The 19,167-nt window shown below is 44.9% G+C and overlaps 1 protein-coding gene across 1 annotated transcript in view; it reads left to right on the forward strand.

Moving 5' to 3' along the window:
- Window positions 1-19,167, forward strand: part of LOC126176648 (arylsulfatase B-like) — a 108,344-nt gene that overhangs the window by 53,593 nt on the left and 35,584 nt on the right. Inside the window, exons 5-6 of the mRNA XM_049923806.1 lie at window positions 1,524-1,773; window positions 16,894-17,042. Of these exons, the coding sequence (XP_049779763.1) occupies window positions 1,524-1,773; window positions 16,894-17,042 (399 nt within the window). The remainder of the gene's footprint in view (window positions 1-1,523; window positions 1,774-16,893; window positions 17,043-19,167) is intronic.

Here is a 19,167-nt window from a genome sequence, read left to right on the forward strand (position 1 = left end):
GAAAAATCTGCGCTTGAGATACCAGAAATATTGAATATAATAATTCCAATCCCAAAGAAAGCAGGTGTAGACGTACGTGAAAATTACCCAACTATCAGTTTAATAAGTCACGGCTGCAAAATACTAACGCGAGTTCTTTACAGACGAATGGAAAAACTAGTAGGAGGCGACCTCGGGGAAGATCAGTTTGGATTCCGTAGGAATATCGGAACACGTGAGACAATACTGACCCTACGACTTATCTTAGAAGCGAGATTGAGAAAAGGCAAACCTACGTTTCTAGCATTTGTTGACTTAGAGAAAGCTTTTGACAATGTTGACTGGAATACTCTCTTTGAAAATCTGAAGGTGGCAAGGGTAAAATACAGGGAGCGAAAGGCGGTTCACAATTTGTACGGAAACCAGATGGCAGTTATAAGAGTCGAGGGACATGAAAGGGAAGCAGTGATTGGGAAGGGAGTGAGACAGGCTTGTAGCCTCTCCCCGATGTTATTCAATCTGTATATTGAGCAAGCAGTGAAGGAAAAAAGAGAAACATTCGGAGTAGGTATTAAAACCCATGGAGAAGAAATAAAAACTTTGAGGTTCGCCGATGACATTGTAATTCTGCCAGAGACAGCAAAGGACTTAGAAGAGCAGCTGAACGGAATGGACAGTGTCTTGAAAGGAGGATATAAGATGAACATGAACAAAAGCTGAACGAGGATTATGGAATGTAGTCGAATTAAGACGGATGATGCTGAGGGAATTAGATTAGGAAATGAGACACATAAAGTAGTAATAAGTAGTAAATGAGTTTTGCTATTTGGGGAGCAAAATAACTGATGATGGTCGAAGTAGAGAGGATATAAAATGTAGGCTGGCAATGGCAAGGAAAGCGTTTATGTAGAAGAGAGATTTGTTAACATCGAGTATAGATGTAAGTGTCAGGATGTCGTTTCTGAAAGTATTTTAATGGAGTGTAGCCATGTATGGAAGCGGAACATGGACTTTAAATAGTTTGGAAATATGGTGCCACAGAAGAATGCTGAAGATTAGATGGGTAGATTACATAACTAATGAGGAGGTATTGAATAGGATTGGGGACAAGAGAATTTTGTGGCACAACTTGACCAGAAGAAGGGATCGGTTGGTAGGACATGTTCTGAGGCATCAAGGGATCACCAATTTAGTGTTGGAGGGCAGCGTGGAGGGTAAAAATCGTAGGGGGAGACCAAGAGATGAGAACACTAAGCAAATTCAGAAGGATATAGGTTGGAGTAGGTACTGGGAGATGGCGTAGCATGGAGAGCTGCATCAAACCAGTCTCAGGACTGAAGACCACAACAAAACAACAACAATAGCTTCTTGCTGGAGATGAACCCTTCTTTCTGTTTGTTTCGCTCATTAATTTCAGAAGCATTATCGACAGAAAAGTGGAAGTAATGGACTTGTACCACTATTGAAATAAGCCCTTCAAATCTTGACATTTATTTTCCGTGTCTACACTGTCTTCCTGTTTAAAGCTGAGTGCTATCTTGTAGGAGCTGCATGGTTACGACATGCGCGACGACATGAGGACCGCCTGGGAGTACTCGGGCCAGTACGTGACGGACGTCTTCACGGACGAGGCTGAGAGGCTCATCGGCGAACACGACACGGGGCGGCCGCTCTTCCTCTACTTTGCCCACCTCGCCTGCCACGCCGGAGACGAGGCAAAGCTCCTGGACGCTCCTCAGGAAGTCGTGAACAGGTTCAACTACATCTCTGACCCGAACCGGCGCCTCCTAGCAGGTGTGATATGCTGCAGCATTCGCAACAGTGGCGCTTTCTTAATAACCCTCTCTTTCAGGGTGTGTAAACCGCAGCTCGTGGTCTCAGGGTAACGTTCTCGCTTCCCGAGCACCGGGTCCCGGGTTCAATTCCCGGCGGGGTCAGGGATTTTCACCTGCCTCGAGATGACTGTCGTCTTCAGCATTAATTCCCATTACGGTCGGAGGAAGGCAATGGCAAACCAGCTTCACTGGGACCTTGCCTAGTACAGGGGTGCGGGCCTCCCACCTCTTTCTCCACGCTATGTCAAGGATTATGGGACTTCATCATGCTTCAGGGTGTGTGAGGTTGGATATCAGTGGAGCAAGGAAAGCGTGCTGCTATGCACATTGTGGTGAACTTCAACGAACTGAAGAGGGGCATGAAAATATGAATTCACAAAGGTACTCCTGAAGTATATTTAACATGGAGCACATACAGAGTGTAACGGGCGACTAGGGACGGTGTACTGAGCAACAATACGTCAGTATTTACGTCATGTGCAGACTGATAGTTAAAGTCATTACAAGTCGTATGTTTTTAGGTTGATTGGTACCTCCAACTACATGTGGCAAGAACAAGCCTAAAACTCTTGTGTTCTCCTGGGTAGCATGTCAGGTGTTGAAATGCGTTGTGGACCCAAAACGGTTATTCTATACTGACAGGCGTAGTTCAATTAGTTGTGCTGTACGACCATTCAGAAAACATCAGACTACAAAGTTTGTGACAAAAAAATATCTGTTATTATTCCCCTACACGCTGTGTAGAGTTCTAATACTATAATAGCTTCTTGCAATCCTTACAAGCAAACCATAATAACATAACGATCATAATAATTCAGCAAGGCTGTAGCTCATTAAGGAACGCAACACACAAATATTCAAACTCACAGAGAAGTCGATAGCAAAGTTCACCATTTTCCAGTTGAACCGCGATTTATTTTCAGAGAATATTCATAAGAATTTATTTTATTTACTAGCGATTCATCAAGAACATTAACGCATTTAATCACACTAAGTAAGCGTGGAAGAAACAGAATTAAAATTATAAACAGAAACCACCCTGTAAATATCAGAGTAACAGTTTATTCAGAGGGAGAAAGAAACAAGTTTTGACTGTATGAGCTTTCGGGCAGAGAACCTTTCCGCTCCCTTGTGTTACGACCGCTCACAACAACCTCTGAAAGACTACACTGGCGCATTATACTGATAGTTTTAACAATTTACACAAGCACACAAACTATCCGCCCCCCGTGGGAAGGATGGAATAGGTGCAAAACACTAACAGTTAAAATATTAACCTTGCCACCGAAGGGGCAACTTGATTTTAACTTCTAAGAAAAGTCTTACGATGAAAGGGTGGCAACTTTATATACTAAAATGATCATTTAAATAAAAGCCCATCAAATGCAATCTTATATAAAATTCTACAAGGTTGAGCAAACAAGTTAACGTGGTCTACAGTACACAGATACCACCTCTCAAGATCATAGGCAATCCAAAGATCAAAACATATTTCAGGTATTGGGCCACTACACTCCAAGCAATAAATTCGTTAGCACACCAAATTCCGATAAACATGACAGACGCAGCTACTAACCTACGGTAGATTGATAGGGAGATTACCGAACAACCCGAACCGCAGGTTACTCTAACCCACTCCTACTCCACAAGGGAAATACGGACCACCCAATTTATAAACAACCACCTTCTCGCTGGTGGGCAAACGGAGTTGAATGGTGGGACGACCCCAAAGCAAAACGGCTGGTGACCTCAGCAAGAAAACAAGTAGAATCTAACAAGAGTAAATCAAACAAGATATCACCAGTCACTTAACTTCTAATAAACTGCGATTTCTCGAGAAGACCTGGCGCAGCACCCCCAAATCACTCTCCCGAAGCGTTCGCTGCCAGCCACTTCAACGGACGCAGGAAGGTACGCCGCTCTCCCGTCTCACGGCTTCGCAGCTCGCACCGGCCAGACTGATATCGTGGGTTGACTCCTGTTGCCCTCGTGTCGACCGCGAAGTCACTACCCGTCGCTATACGCCGCGGCCCACTGGACTCACGTGGCGACCCCAAATGCGCCGATTCTCTAGACGGACATCTTGTGTCTCAGTGCGCGACTGACCAACCAATCGATCCAACCGCCAATGACCATTGCCTGAGCAAACTCGAGCAGACTGGCGGCCTAACGCGCAGACTCAGATGCAGGAACTAAGCCCTGACCGGGCGACCACTCGCTGAGTTCTCTTACTGGCGGAGTGGAAAGACTCCCATTTTGCCGGCTTTAAAGGTTGATTCGAACGACAGACATACTAGCACTCCGAACGACAGACAGACACTAACTGCCTAACAATTGCGGACGAGAGACAGACTAGCAAGCTGGGGACGAGAGACTGACCCACACTGACTCACTGGCGAGCTCATAGCGCCCCTTAAATGCACGTGAACAGGCAACCTTTCCCCTTTCCCACGAGAGGGAGACACCAAAGCTGCGACTGCCACAGCGGCGCCACCGCCAGAAACGGAGGGCGACTGCTTCACACTACGCGCTGCGGCGCGCCCCTCAAAACAGCAATTTTTACCACGGCTCACCAGTAGTGACTGAATTGACAAAGCGGACTTGTGACTCGCACTGAAGAGAATCAAGGAAGTGGCCACACAATGCATTGAATGAATCATGGCTGATTAAATAACATTGGAAAACGTTAGTACAAGTATCACACACGTAGAGTCCTGCAGTGCTCCAAACGATAAAGGTTAGTCGTAAGTCAAAACCGGACTAACTCCTGTCCAAAATTACCGTTCAAATGAGCACAGAAGCTGCCCGCCATATTCACGTGACCACGGAGTAGCGACTACATGCAGCGAGTCGTCTCGTCACCGCCCCCGCAACTTCAGTCTAAATTCAAATCTGCCTCGCCTACTAGCTGTGACACCGAACAAACTTGGAGGGGATGCAGAGACCAATCAACTGGATGAATTTGCTAATGGTCTCCCATCAGAAGACCTGAGGGAGAGCACTTGGTTCGTGCGCCTCAGGATTCTCCACTCGGTTTGACGTCCAAAATTCGAGTACGGCATCCCTAACGCGTTGGTCCGGAAGAAACAATCACGTCGCCGCTTGTTTAAAATGGTTGGGCAGACCGGTGACGCGACTGCCTGGCAACATGGGCCGACTTCGAATAATATCACATCCAAGCGCCTTTCCCAAGCTACTAACTGAAAGTTCAACCAAGAATTTCCACCTGAATTCACCCAGTCGCATGTGTTATAACTGCATCCACATTCATTCAGTCTAGCGATTATCCATGTTTTTGACAGATGGTTATTGGTACATAACGTATTAGAGGTACATAATGTGCTGAATAACAAATATTGTAAAGATGATGATAAAACAAACTCAGTTTCAGCTGCTGGCAGGTAAAAATGTGAGAAAACGCAGGCAAAGAAAAGATGTTCGCAATCAAAACACGACATTATAAAAGTACAAATTTATGTCAAAGTTGGATTGGTTGACGCCTTTCGGTATTGACAACGGCCTTGCCGCAGTGGATACACCGGTTCCCGTGAGATCACCGAAGTTAAGACCTGTCGGGCGTGGTCGGCAATTGGATGGGTGACCATCCGGGCCGCCATCTGCTGTTCCCATTTTTCGGGGTGCAGTCAGCCTCGTGATGCCAATTAAGGAGCTACTCTAGGGAATAATAGCGGCTTCGGTCAAGAATAGCATCATAACGACCGGGAGAGCGATGTGCAGACCCCATGCCCCTCCTATCACCATTCTCCCCTGAGGATGACGCGGCGGTCGGATGGTCCCGGTAGGCCACTCGTGGCCTGAAGACAGTGCTTTTGGTACTGAACCGTCAATTAGGGCGGTTCACAAACAACAACTCAAGTACACATGTTATTCCAAAACGTTACCGTGGAAGTAGGGACCAGGAGGTGCTGCTGAAATAACACACCCACCTAAAGATACCTTTTTATTTTAAACAGTTTCTCAGCAATAAATTTTTAAGTCTGGCATCTAAAAAAAACAATTTCAAAAACAATTTCCAATAGCTGGCAAATTTGCAAGGCATTACGTTAAAACTTGCCTATAATAAGTTTATATATATAAATATGAGAACAATTGCTTGAACAACGTTTAAGTAGCTAGTCTGTATTAAATTTAAAATAGTTGTCTCTTGCCAATTAAATAACTTATATTACACCTGATAGTTGTTACAAGGTAAATGTGAATAAGCCAATACGTAGCAAGGGCAGTGCCTGTACAACCACTGAACCATAGAGACACACGACACCGACCCTAAATCACCCGATCAAGATATGAATGAAACGGCCCGACCAAGAAGCAATTCCAGCAGATTGGCAAACGAAAACTGTGGTGGGAAGACCCCAACAAACCACTGGTAAAGGAACTCATACACTTCACTAGAACTTGAAAAACCCTTTAAAAATACACACACACACACACACACACACACACACACACACACACACACACACACATATATATATATATATATATATATATATATATAACTGTTACATAAAAACAGTACTCAGCTTCTCACACTCCACCACAGCGCCGGGAACACGTTGCACTTCCTTATGCTCGGCAGAGCCAACCGCTGCCAGTGGTTTCAACGGCCGATGATGAGAAGACATACGGTCCCACGCGCTGATCTCCTGCACCACGGCTTCGAAGCTTCACAAGCCACGCACATGCGGGTAAGGCAGACTCAGCCCTTGACAGCCAAGAGGTCGGCCAAAGCACGTGGCGAGCGGTTGACGACCCCCAATAACAGGGCCCCGCTCGCGCCACCACCTCTCTCGGTCACCGCCCAGCACGAACTCCCCGATCGTCAGTCGACCGTACACTTGCTCCACCTCCCGCCAGAGGGCGGTAGCGATCCAAACAGCGCGCCAAACCGAAAGCGCCACCGCAAACACTAGACGCGAAGCGAAAGCACTCCGCCTGGCGCGCTTTTCGAAGAGCCGGACACATTGTCTAGTCACATTAACGTGACCACTTGTCGTCTGAATAATAACATTTTGCAGCAGGGACTGCTGCGAGACGTGGAGGGAGAGAATCAGTGAGTTCCTGGAAGGTACTGAAGTCAATGTGGAGTCATGCCGATTCCACGCTCGAAGGTTCAGGATCCATAGCGCGGGCTGCCCAATGCAGGTTGTCCCACAAATTCTCTATTTGATTGAAATCGGTGATATTGATTGGCGACTCCATGTTGTCTTGTGCACTACGACCAGATAACAGGTATACTTGAAAAAAGAGACAGCATTGGTCGTATATTTTTTACTATCGCAAAATCGATTTTCTGTCACTGAGTGACCATCTTCAGTGCTATATTGTATAACTTAAATTAGGATGCACTGTTGTCACTAAGCTTACGGCAATCACATAGAGTCTATGTGATTGCCGTAAGCTTAGTGACAACAGTGCATCCTAATTTAAGTTATACAATATAGCACTGAAGATGGTCACTCAGTGACAGAAAATCGATTTTGCGATAGTAAAAAATATACGACCAATGCTGTCTCTTTTTTCAAGTATACCTGAAATCGGTGAGTTAGGTGGGTGCGGGAGTAGGCTAAATTCATCTTTGTACTCTTTGAACCACGAACATGCAGTGCGACCCATGTGACAGGTTGCATTGTCCTGCTGGAAAAACGAACTGTATGTAGGGGACGACGTGTTCACCAATGATAGATCCATACTTGTGTTGTTCCATTGTACCTTCCAGAATGACGGGATCACCCACGAAATGAGACGAAATCATTTCCCAGACCATTACGCTCCCCCCCTCAGGCCTGGTCCTTTCGCTTTAAGATGTCTCATGCCGTATAGGCCAACGGCCATCTGTCTGATGCAGCACAGATCGTGATTTATCTGGAAAGTCCATCTATCACCACTCGGTGAACGCTGAAATTGCGGTATTAGCGTACAAACACCAGACTTCGTCGCCGACAAACAGCGGTCTATATGGGTGTCTGAAACAGGCGTCTGCAGCGGAGGCACATACGCAGCAACATTCGCTGGGAGGTCGTTGTGGAGACACAGATGGTAGCCCCTCGGCTCATCGAGGCGTCACATTCTCAACAGTTGCACATTTGTTCGTTCGTAATCTACACAGCCGTCGTTCATCCCTGTCATCTATGGTTCATGGTGCACCGCAGATGAGCCGGCGCCCTTTTTGGATAGCGTCATTTTGCAATTCACGGTATAATTAAACGAAGACGACACGCTAATAGTTATTTCGGTGATGCTTCCGACCTTGGCCCATTGGACGTAAGCTAAGTGGCTTCGTTTCCGCATCATCACAACGAGTTGACTGTTATCCACGTCCATCCGGTATGCTTTATATACCTCCCCTGCGAGTGCTGCCCCATCCTGTCTGGAGTGGTTATTGCACGAACACAGGCGGTGGCCACAATGTGACTGGACCGTGTATGCACATGTAATGTACCTTAGGAATCCGCTGTGGAACTACTCCCAGAATTCCCTGTTTGGTGTGCCACTTTAGAGCACTTGAAGCGAACCGCCTATGGAAAGAAGATAGACTGTAATTTGCAGAGAAATTGAAAGTGGCACGCGTAAAGACCATAGGCAAATAATTGACTACCAGGTACCCAGGACAAAGAAAATGACGAAACTTTACTGAAAGCCACAAATATAGAGGAATACGGTTTAACGGATGCGTTTCCTTTGCTCTGAAAGGACTGCCCTTTTATAGACTGACTGACGACTAGGGGACTCCAAATTACGAACATCTAAGGTACTTGAGTTAAGGCTTACAGACATTCTCGTAATGAATGAGTGGCCATGTTGTAGGCGCTCACCTTTCGTGAGAGCTCAGGAATGCAGGGAGACACCTGAACCAGTTTTCTACGGTTTTACAAGAAAATCCGCTGCGTAAGCCGCTAGGAAACGAGCAGGCAGCGGTGCGAAGCGCCAGAACTCGGGAGGTACTATACTATGTGAACAATAGTATCGGGACACTTGGCTGAAAATGACTTACAAGTTCACGGCGCCCTCTATCGGTAAAGCTGGAATTCAGTATGGGGTTGGACCACGCTTAGCCTTGATGACAGCTTCTACTCTCGCAGGCATACATTCAATCAGGTGATTGAAGGTTTCGTGGGGAGTGGCAGACCATTCTTCACGGAGTTCTGTACTGAGGAGAGGTATCGGTGTCGATCGGTGAGGCTTGGCACGAAGTAGATGTTCCAAAACAAAGGTTTTGGAACATCCTTTGTTCCAAAAGGACCAAAGGATGTTCCAAAAGGTGTTCTGTAGCATTCAGGTCAGGACTGTGCAGGCCAGTCCATTACAGAGACATTATTATCGTGTAACCACTCCGCCACAAGACATGCATTATGAACACGTGCTCGATCGTGTTGAAAGATGCAATCGCCATCCCCGAATTGCTCTTTAACAGTGGGAAGCTAGAAGGCGCTTAAATATCAAAGTAGGCTTGTGCTGTGATAGTGCCACACAAAACAACAGGGGGTGCAAGCCCCCACCATGAAAAAGAAGAACACACCATAACACCACCGCCTCCGAATTTTAATGGTGGCACTACACACGTTGGCAGATGACGCTTACCGGGCGTTCGCCATACCCACACCCTGCAGAGATTCATCACTCCCACACACCGTTTTTCCACTGTTCAATCGTCCAATGTTTACGCTCCTTACACCGAGCAAGGCGTCGTTTGGCATTTACCTGCGTGATGTGTTGCTTATGAGCAGCCGCTCGACTATGAAATCCAAGCTTTTTCACCTCCAACCTCTCATAGTAGTTTCAGTCGATCCTGATGCAGTTTGGATTTCCTGTGTGCTGGTCTGGATAGATGGCTGCTTATTACACATTACGACCCTCTTCAACTGTCGGTGTCTCTGTCAGCCAACAGACGAGGTCGGCCTGTACGCTTTTGTGCTGTACTTGTCCCTTCACTTTTCCACTTCACTGTCGCATCGGAAACAGTGGACCTAGGAATGTTCAGGAGTATGGAAATCTAGCGTACAGACGTATGACACAAGTGACACCCACTCACCTGACCACGTCCGTAGTGAGTGAGTTCGCGGAACATCCCATTCTGATGTCTCACGATGTCTGATGACTACTCAGGTCGCTGATATGGAATACCTGGCAGCAGATGTCAGCACAATACACCTAAAATTAAAAACGTATGTTTTTGGGAGGTCCGGATACTTTTGATCACGCAGCGTATGTTACATGCCAGCCGCTGCCCACGGAGTATTTAGCGCAAGACCGGAAAGTTTGAGAGCCTGTACGAAGAATGACAAGACTGGTTACCCCCTTGTGGATCGATGACTGGACGGGATCGCAAATTCTCTCCCCCCCCCCCTCCCCGCCACATGGTGATGACGATATAACGGGAAGTTCAGCATCCAGAAACACAGAATGAAGGAGAATGATCACAACTGCCGAGCAGCGGTGACCTCAGGATGAATGAGGACTCAGTGGTATCATTCCGTCACATGGATCAGTTAGTGAGTCGGAGTAGTTGGATGAATCGATTAGTCGGAGCATTGAACCAAGATTTTATGGGTCAAACGTAATTACATAAAAGAGAACGGCTGCCAGCCTAATTTGGTAAAGTTGTATCAAGTACTAACACTGTTCGTAGAGAAAGTTAACTATTTCGACTGACTATAGCTGACCCTGATATTCTGCTTTTCAAATAAGATAGCAGACAGTAGTACACATTATCAAGTGATGTGGAAGTAATTTGCCAAGAAAATCACAGCGGGGATATTAAACGTTTCTAAAACCACTGGCTGCCAGTAACATCTATTACCTGTATAACAAAGCAAAAAAGTAATGGTCATTACAAGTAAAAAAAAATTTGCTCGTGGTTGAGCACTACTAACTTCAATATGAGGTTCTGTTATCAGACGAATTATTGGAAAATAAGATCATTGATGTCATTGATATGGTTTTCAGACAACTGTATTATTTTTACTGAATATTATTTGTATCCTTAACCAGCATTCACTTCTTCATACTGTCAGACTCAAATGGGACATGATTTACCTGTATCTAGTACTGTTTGCAGAGCTACAGTCACTTGCTTATTATAATCCACAAATATTAGAGAACTGGCAAATACACGTCAGTAATGCTGTAGTTGCAATATGACATCAAATTGGGCTCAAAAAATTAGCATGGGGACCCAGAATTAAATATATCAGTAGACTCACATGTAGCTGAACACGTTAGTATCAACACGCAATATATAACATGATACTGTAAATGTACTAAGATATCCGTAAAAGCAGCCTTTAAACTGAATACTTCAAATTTCATTATAGTAAAACTTTAACTATACTTTTATGAAAAACACGTCGAATACCTCGAAACTTAGGCACACTGAAAAATTATGAAATTTTTACTTCACAATAGTTATTAGATTTCATTAAGGAAGGTAAATATTTTCAATTTAATAAAAGAGGAGACTTAGATTATTGCAGCACTGGGAATAGGACACCGTATAGGTAAATGACTAGGGATAAACTACAGATATCCCACATGAACTTATTATTTATTAATAAAACGCGTAACTGGTCCATGCAGTTATTTAGTACTCAACTGATTCTTTGAGATGAAGATGACTGTAGTGTCGATCTCCTGGGGTTATTGTAAAAGGGTGCCCAAAATATCCATGGATCTTGCTGTATAACAAACTCTGAAAAATCTCTTATTGGTGTCGTATTTTGGTATTTCAGAGCTAAACAATGATTGCCATGAATAATGATACAATATCTTCCACCATCAAAGCTATAAAGAATAATTTTGCGGTTCTTCTTGCCTCGTTCAGTACAAAAGATGCGAACACTTTTCCTTCTAGCAACTGACTGACTTTTGCCACAAAGGAGCTTTAGAGTTCGACCGGTATATCTACCTTTTATATTCCCAGCAAGCCAGTTTCGTTGCGGAAGGACTTCTCTCCAAGTTTCATATGATTATGAAACTACTTTCCGTATGCATGAGCCAGGATTACAAGTAAGGTTTTAACATTTGCATTCTTTTAAAGAACTACCGAGCGAGGTGGCGCAGTGGTTAGCACACTGGACTCGCATTCGGGAGGACGACGGTTCAATACCGTCTCCGGCCATCCTGATTTAGGTTTTCCGTGATTTCCCTAAATCGCTTCAGGCCAATGCCAGGATGGTTCCTTTGAAAGGGCACGGCCGATTTCCTTCCCCAACCTTCCCTCACCCGAGCTCGCGCTCCGTCTCTAATGACCTCGTTGTCGACGGGACGTTAAACACTAATATCCCCCCTTCTCTTTTAAAGAACTTAAGTTTTAAACTTACATTCATAGATTAATTACATTGACATAAGTAATGACTAAACCATCTACATAGATGATACAGAAGTTACATTAAGTAAGAACAGAGAAAGAAGTTACACAGGTCAAACATAGGTAACAACGATAAATGTGTTACAAGGTAACAAGACAGAAAGCTCGTATCAACATTTCCTACTAAGTCTGGTGACTTATGCTCCATTAATTGCTTAACGTAAGCAAATTTTTGTTGGTTATCGCAGTCCCGTAAGGAAATATGACCTGTCAGCACACAAACTGAAACATAGAAGATAGATGAATGAGACGTACCTGTATTATAACTAGGAGTAACGCAATACACTTGTCACCGTCCTCCGGTTCATTGACAAAACACTGATACAAGTAATTCCGTTACCAAGCGCCAGGTTGTTGATAAACACCTTATGGAAAATTATATAAATTGATGGTGGTTCCAGTGAAATGCAGAATCCCGGCGGAATCACAAGTCCGTTGACATGCTAAGCCTAGTCACAGTATAGGATTCGGATTCTAAGCCCAGCGCGCAGCCAAATCAACATCGAACAGCAGGTTCACCGTAGCGTAGCACTTCCGAGTTGCAGAACAGAACTAAGCACGATAGGAACTGGCTTGTAGACGTCTGTAGCGGCGTTAAGTATGACTCCATAGTTAATGGAGCCGGCAGCTGGGGTCGCTGTATGTTCTGGGCGGCCAATTTCTGTGGTTCGAAGCACGTGCGCGCATGCGCAAAGGCGGCCTGCCATGCTGGCAGAGGTTCGCGCACAGAGAAGTGCGGCCAACGATGCGTTTCTCGGCGACGTATAATGGAGGGCGCCGCTGCTAGGTGTGGAGATTTGATTTTGATGGATACCACTATCTGCATATCTGCATTTCGTAGATCACTGTATTTACAGAAATTAAAAAAACTGAATAAGTGATGTTAATCTGTGGGACGGTCCTAGTTATCGGACTATTCTTCTCTGTAGTGAATTCGAATTTCATGTTCTGCAGAGATGGAATTAGTGGGCCTGTATCGCTGGACAGGAATCCAGATCATCTAATTAGTGCGGGTTACACCTATGTAATTTGACCAATATTTGCAGAATTCTCTCCGCATGCATCTCAACAATCTGCCTATATCTTACATACACCCACCTCATAATGCATTCAGGGACCCGATATCATTACTTACACGATTTTTCTCAGTTAAAGCTAGCTTCTTAACGACGTATATGCATGGGTACGATTTATTTCAACAATGTCTCCATTTACAAAATATATTCCTTCGGATTCTCCAATAACAATTCCATAATTGCACCAAAATAGAGGCAGTTTCTGTGCCGTTGTGTATTTCAAAACGGGGTACACTGATATGTTAATTTACTTACATTATAAAAAAGTACCCGGCGTTCCCCTCTTATGTATTTGCTCCAATCCATTAGCTCATTTATTCCGCTCCCCCTCTTTGCCTATCTCTTAGGCCCTCTTCTCGTTCTTTCTGCCCACTGTCTATCTCCTCCACTCCCCACTGTCTATCTTTTATCCCTGTCTATTATCTTCCCATTTCTTTCTGTCCATTTGCTCTTGTCTGCTCTGTCCACCTGCTCCTCCCCCCCTCTTTCCATCTCCTCATCCGTCCCCGAGTCCACCGCTTCCTGCCTCTTTTTCTTTTCCGCACAACCTTAATCTCCTCCTCCCCATTCTACTACCATCTCTTCTCTCTTTTCTCTGTCTGTTGCCCCCACCCCATCTCTCTGCCCACCCCCCCCCCCCCCCTTCTCTATATCTCCTCGTCTTTCCTTTCTCTGTCATCTTATTCTCCCCTTCTCTGTGGCCACGCAATGTTTAATGGTTAACACGAACATACCTGCTTAAGTGATAAATGGATGTTTCGTTATATTTCCTTTCGAATTGTTGCTCTTCATTGCACTGCGTCAACCTACTTCAATATCTCACACAGAAGTGGAAGAGTTAAATATCTGAACTAAAACTGTCGAAGAACGGAAACGGTATGTTTGCGGACAAGGATTCCTGTTCAAAATATTACGTGCCTACTTTCCTCTAAAAGAGCTAGGAGTTTGCAAGCGGAATTGACGAACACCTTTTCTGTATTCACTGGCGGAAAACAGAATCGCAGCATCAAAAAATAATTAATGTAGAGCAATGGAATTTCGGGAGTACATTTGCTTAGGTAACATATTGATGTAGTTAACACTGCACGATCACAGGTTAATGTAAGATCGAGAAAAGCCATAGCAAATGTGAAATTCTATTACATTAATAACCGATGTAACCGCCAGAATATTAAGTGCAAGCATGCAGACGTACATGCATTGTGCCAGCCTGGGTGGCCGAGCGGTTCTAGGCGCTACTTTCTGGAACCGCGCGATCTCTACGGTCGCAGGTTCGAATCCTGCCTCGGACATTGATGTGTGTGATGTCCTTAGGTTAGTTAGTTTTAAGTAGTTCTTAGCTCTAGGGGACTGATGACCGCAGAAGTTAAGTCCCCTAGTGCTCAGAACCATTTTTGCATGCACTGTGTTGTGCAGGTATCGGTTCTAAGATGGTGGGATGGAATTCCATACCTGTTACACTTGGTCGGTCAATACAGGAACAGTACACTGTTTCTGGATGACGTTGGAACTGTCGACCGATGATATCTCACATGTGCTCGATTACTGGAGACAGGTCTGGTGATGGAGCAGACCAAGGCAACAATTCGTCACTCTGTAGACCATATTGTGTTGCAACATCGGAATGTGGACGAGCGAAATCTTGTTGGAAGTCACCACCTGGAGGTTTGTACACGAACGACAACACAACAGGTCGACTCACTGGACTGTCGAACAATTTGCAATTATGGTGCGTGGGATAACCCATGAGAGTACTCCTGCCGTCATAGAAATTCTCACCTCAGGCCATATATGTCTAGTGCGTCTAGCATGCAGAGAGGTTCATTGCAGGCCCTCATCTGCCGTCCTTATAACCTAAACTGGGCTGCACTGGCACCGTGGGAGAACCCTCTTTCAACAGACTTCCAGCCTACCGTCCAAAGAGCTCTCGCTTGACACCACTGAAGTCGCAAATGGCGGTGTTTTGTGGTCAATGGAATGTACGCTACAAGGTGTCCGCTGGGGCCGATGTGTACCAGTTCGTTTTGTTACTGTGGTGTCAACTAATGCTCAAACAGCTGTTGCAAGTAAAGTACGGTGCACCAGGGCCATATGCCGAACACGATGATCTTCCCTCCCGGTAGTGCCACGTAGTCGTACGGAGTCCAGTATTCTCGTGACCGTACTTCCTCGTGACCACAGCTGCGAACAGTCATGTTGTTGTTGTGGTCTTCAGTCCTGAGACTGGTTTGATGCAGCTCTCCATGCTACTCTATCCTGTGCAAGCTTCTTCATCTCCCAATACGTACTGCAGCCTACATCCTTCTGAACCTGTTTAGTGTTGTTCATCTCTTGGTCTCCCTCTACGATTTTTACCCTCCACGCTGCCCTCCAATAGTAAATGTCATGTACAGTGGCAAAATTCCTGCCAAGTTTTTCTGCAGTATCGTAGAAGGAAGATATAGCAAAAAAATGTTCAAGAGTGTGTGAAATCTTATGGGACTTGACTATTAAGGTCATCAGTCCCTAAGCTTACACACTACTGGACCTAAATTATCTTAAGGACAAACACACACACCCATGTCCGAGGGAGAACTCGAACCTCCACCGGTTTGGTTCGGTTCGGTTGTTTTGGGGAAGGAGACCAGACAGCGAGGTAATCGGTCTCATCGGATTAGGGAAGGACGGGGAAGGAAGTCGGCCGCGCCCTTTGAAAGGAACCATCCCGGCATTTGCCTGGAGCAATTTAGGGAAATCACGGAAAACCTAAATCAGGACGGACGGACGCGGCATTGAACCGTCGTCCTCCCGAATGCGAGTCCAGTGTCTAACCACTGAGCAACCTCGTTCGGTGAACCTCCGCCGGGATCATCCGCACAGTCCACGACTGCAGCGCCCCTGACGCCCTCTTTCACACTCAGTGAGGTGTTGATAATGCCGTGCTGTCACCTTAAAGGCATTCTTAACTAACATCGGCTCATCATGTACAATCTAAAAGACAACTCTGACGACTCTTACAGTGTGTATTTAAAGTAAACCTGATTTGGATCTTCGTAGTGGTTCTTCTAGCGCCTACCTCATGCGACTGATGCTAAATATTAACAGGCATCTTTTACATGTAGAAACACCCCTACCAAGTTTCATTTATGTTGCACAACTTCTTTTTAGTGTAGCATTTTTTTCCATCCTTGTACATACATACGTCCACACATACATACACAAATACGTATAGGTACATCCAGTGCTTGATTTATATAAAAAAAAAAGAAGAGGTTCTGCTACGCTGACTCTTCCTTTCATCAGAGGTATCTTTACGACGTACATTTGCCTACCGTCGCAAATCAAGCACTGAGTACATCTATTTTTATATCTGTGGCGTACAAAATATTACTTTCAGTCAAAGTTTACTATGATTAGCAGCTGCAACAGATGGATTTGTACTTCGCTCCTTTGAACCTGTGTTACATGTCTTCAGATCCGACGACGACCGAAAAGGTATGTACTACAAGAGACAGTATTTTTGCGGGCTAGCGTGGTGCGCATCACATCAGTAATTTCTACAAGATCCGAGCTGGAGACACGATGTAGCAGGACGTCAGCGGTAGCAAATAACATAAAACATGTTTGTCCGCAGCTGTGATATGGAAGATGGACGAATCGGTGGGGCGAGTGGTGGCAGCACTGCAGAAGCGGGAAATGTTGGACAACTCCGTAATTGTCTTCATTTCCGACAACGGAGGAGCGACTAATAAGAACTGGGGATCCAACTACCCGTTCAGAGGGGTAAGTCCAACAGGTGTTGCGCAACCAAATTTTTGTGTAATTTGAGCGATTACAAGAAAGTGAACAACGAAAATCTAATTAAAGACATTTAATCCCAATGTCATGTTGATTAGATTTCCTCCTCTCACAGGTGGAACAGATAGAAATATACGTGACAAGATAAATTAGTACACAATATGAAACCAGACAATTAATGAGTATTTCGTAAGTACACGCTGGGAAAGTACAAGATTTATGACAAATTGTCACCATTTATACGGTGACAAATGTACTCTTATTGAAGGCATTGGCTGTGTCCTGCTAAGATGTCACTTGTGCTGGTGTAAGCTTTCAACAAAATACCTTTCTCGTGTACTTTGTCGAACTCTTCGCTCTTTCTTTATTAATATGTCATCTTAATTTTCATCGTTCACAATACGATACACATTCCTCCACTTTCTTCTTTCCTAGCTGTGCAAGTACGTTCATGTTGCTGTCACTTATGGTTTGTTTCAGGCGTAGGATTTGGGGAACTTATTCTTCCATTGTTCTACGTTCGACCAATGTATGACACCAACTAAGTCGCGTCTGTGAAAATTCTGTTTTTGAGATACATTTCGCTGCGTTAAGTTCGATTAATCCTAATTCCTAGGAGGAAAAACCCTGTTCTGTTCTCTACGTGGTTTTTCTTTCGTGTTTATTACGAAAGTCCGTTATTTTTTTATTTTTCTTTTCAGTACATCTATAGTAAATCTACAAATAATTATCGAATATGAATACCTTTCTTAAATCGAATCGATTGACTTACACCGCCTGTGATACACGGTTTTTTTTTCAAGTGGATGTTGTGGTTTTTCAACTTCTGCCTTACAATATTAAAATAACAGTTATTACCTGCTACTTATTATACCAATAAATAAAAGCTGTTGGACAAGCATTTAAAATTTACACTGATTCTATTACCGTGCCAAAACGTCTTTAATGAAGATAGCAAATTTTGTACAACATTTTTTCTTGAAATGAATTCAATAAACGTTCGTTCAACAATTTGTGATGTGAAAAAAATAGGTGTAAGGTAAATTCTTGCAAAGTTAACGATTTTAGTGTCTTTAAAGAGAGATATACACTACTGGCCATTAAAATTTGCACACCATGAAGATGGTGTGCTACAGACTCGAAATTCAACATGACACTACACAAAACTGGCGCTAATAGCATAGGCACATAGGGAACACACACGACACAGATCTGTAAGTCCACGGTATTTGCGATATGTTGACAAAACCGTCCCGAAACACATATGCTACAAAACGCCACTCGCCACTGTTTCCTGTGCATGTACCCCGACATCAATATGGGATATGATCGCCATGCACACGTACACAGGCTGTACAACGGGCTGGCTTACTCTGGATCAGGTGGTCGAGCAGCTGCTGAGGTATAGCCTTTCATTCTTGCACCAGTGCCTGTCGGAGCTCCTGAAGTGTCGTAGGGGTTTGAAGACGTGCAGCGATACGTCGACCGAGTGCATTCCAGATGTGCGCGATGGGGTGCAGGCCTGGAGAACAGGCAGTCCACTCCATTCACTTGATATCTTCTGTTTCAAGGTACTCCTCCACGATGGCACCTCGGTAGGGCCGTGCGTTACCATCCATCTGGAGGAAGGTGGAACCCACTGCACCCGTGAGAAAGCGGACATACTGGTGCAAAATGACGTCCCGATACACCTGACCTGTTCAGTTCCTCTGTCAAAAGCATGCAGGAGTGTACATGCACCAATCATAATCCTATCCCCCACCATCAAACCACGACCTCCATACAGGTCCCTTTCAAGAACATTAAGGGATTGGTATCTGGTACCTGATTCACGCTAAATGAAAACCCGGCGAAAATCACCGTTCAGACTGGACCTGGACTCGTCCGTGAACATAACATGGGACCAATGTTCAAATGACCATGTACTGTGTTCTTGACAAGAGGCTTTACGGGCTCTCCTGTGACCAGGGGTCAGTGGAATGCACCTTGCAGGTTTCCGGGCGAATAAGCCATGTCTGTTCAGTCGTCTGTAGACCTTGTGTCTGGAGACAACAGTTCCAGTGGCTGCAGTAAGGTCCCGAGCAAAGCTACCTGCCGTACTCCATGGCCG

Source organism: Schistocerca cancellata, chromosome 3, assembly GCF_023864275.1.
Source record: "Schistocerca cancellata isolate TAMUIC-IGC-003103 chromosome 3, iqSchCanc2.1, whole genome shotgun sequence".
In the NCBI taxonomy this organism is placed as follows: domain Eukaryota; kingdom Metazoa; phylum Arthropoda; class Insecta; order Orthoptera; family Acrididae; genus Schistocerca; species Schistocerca cancellata.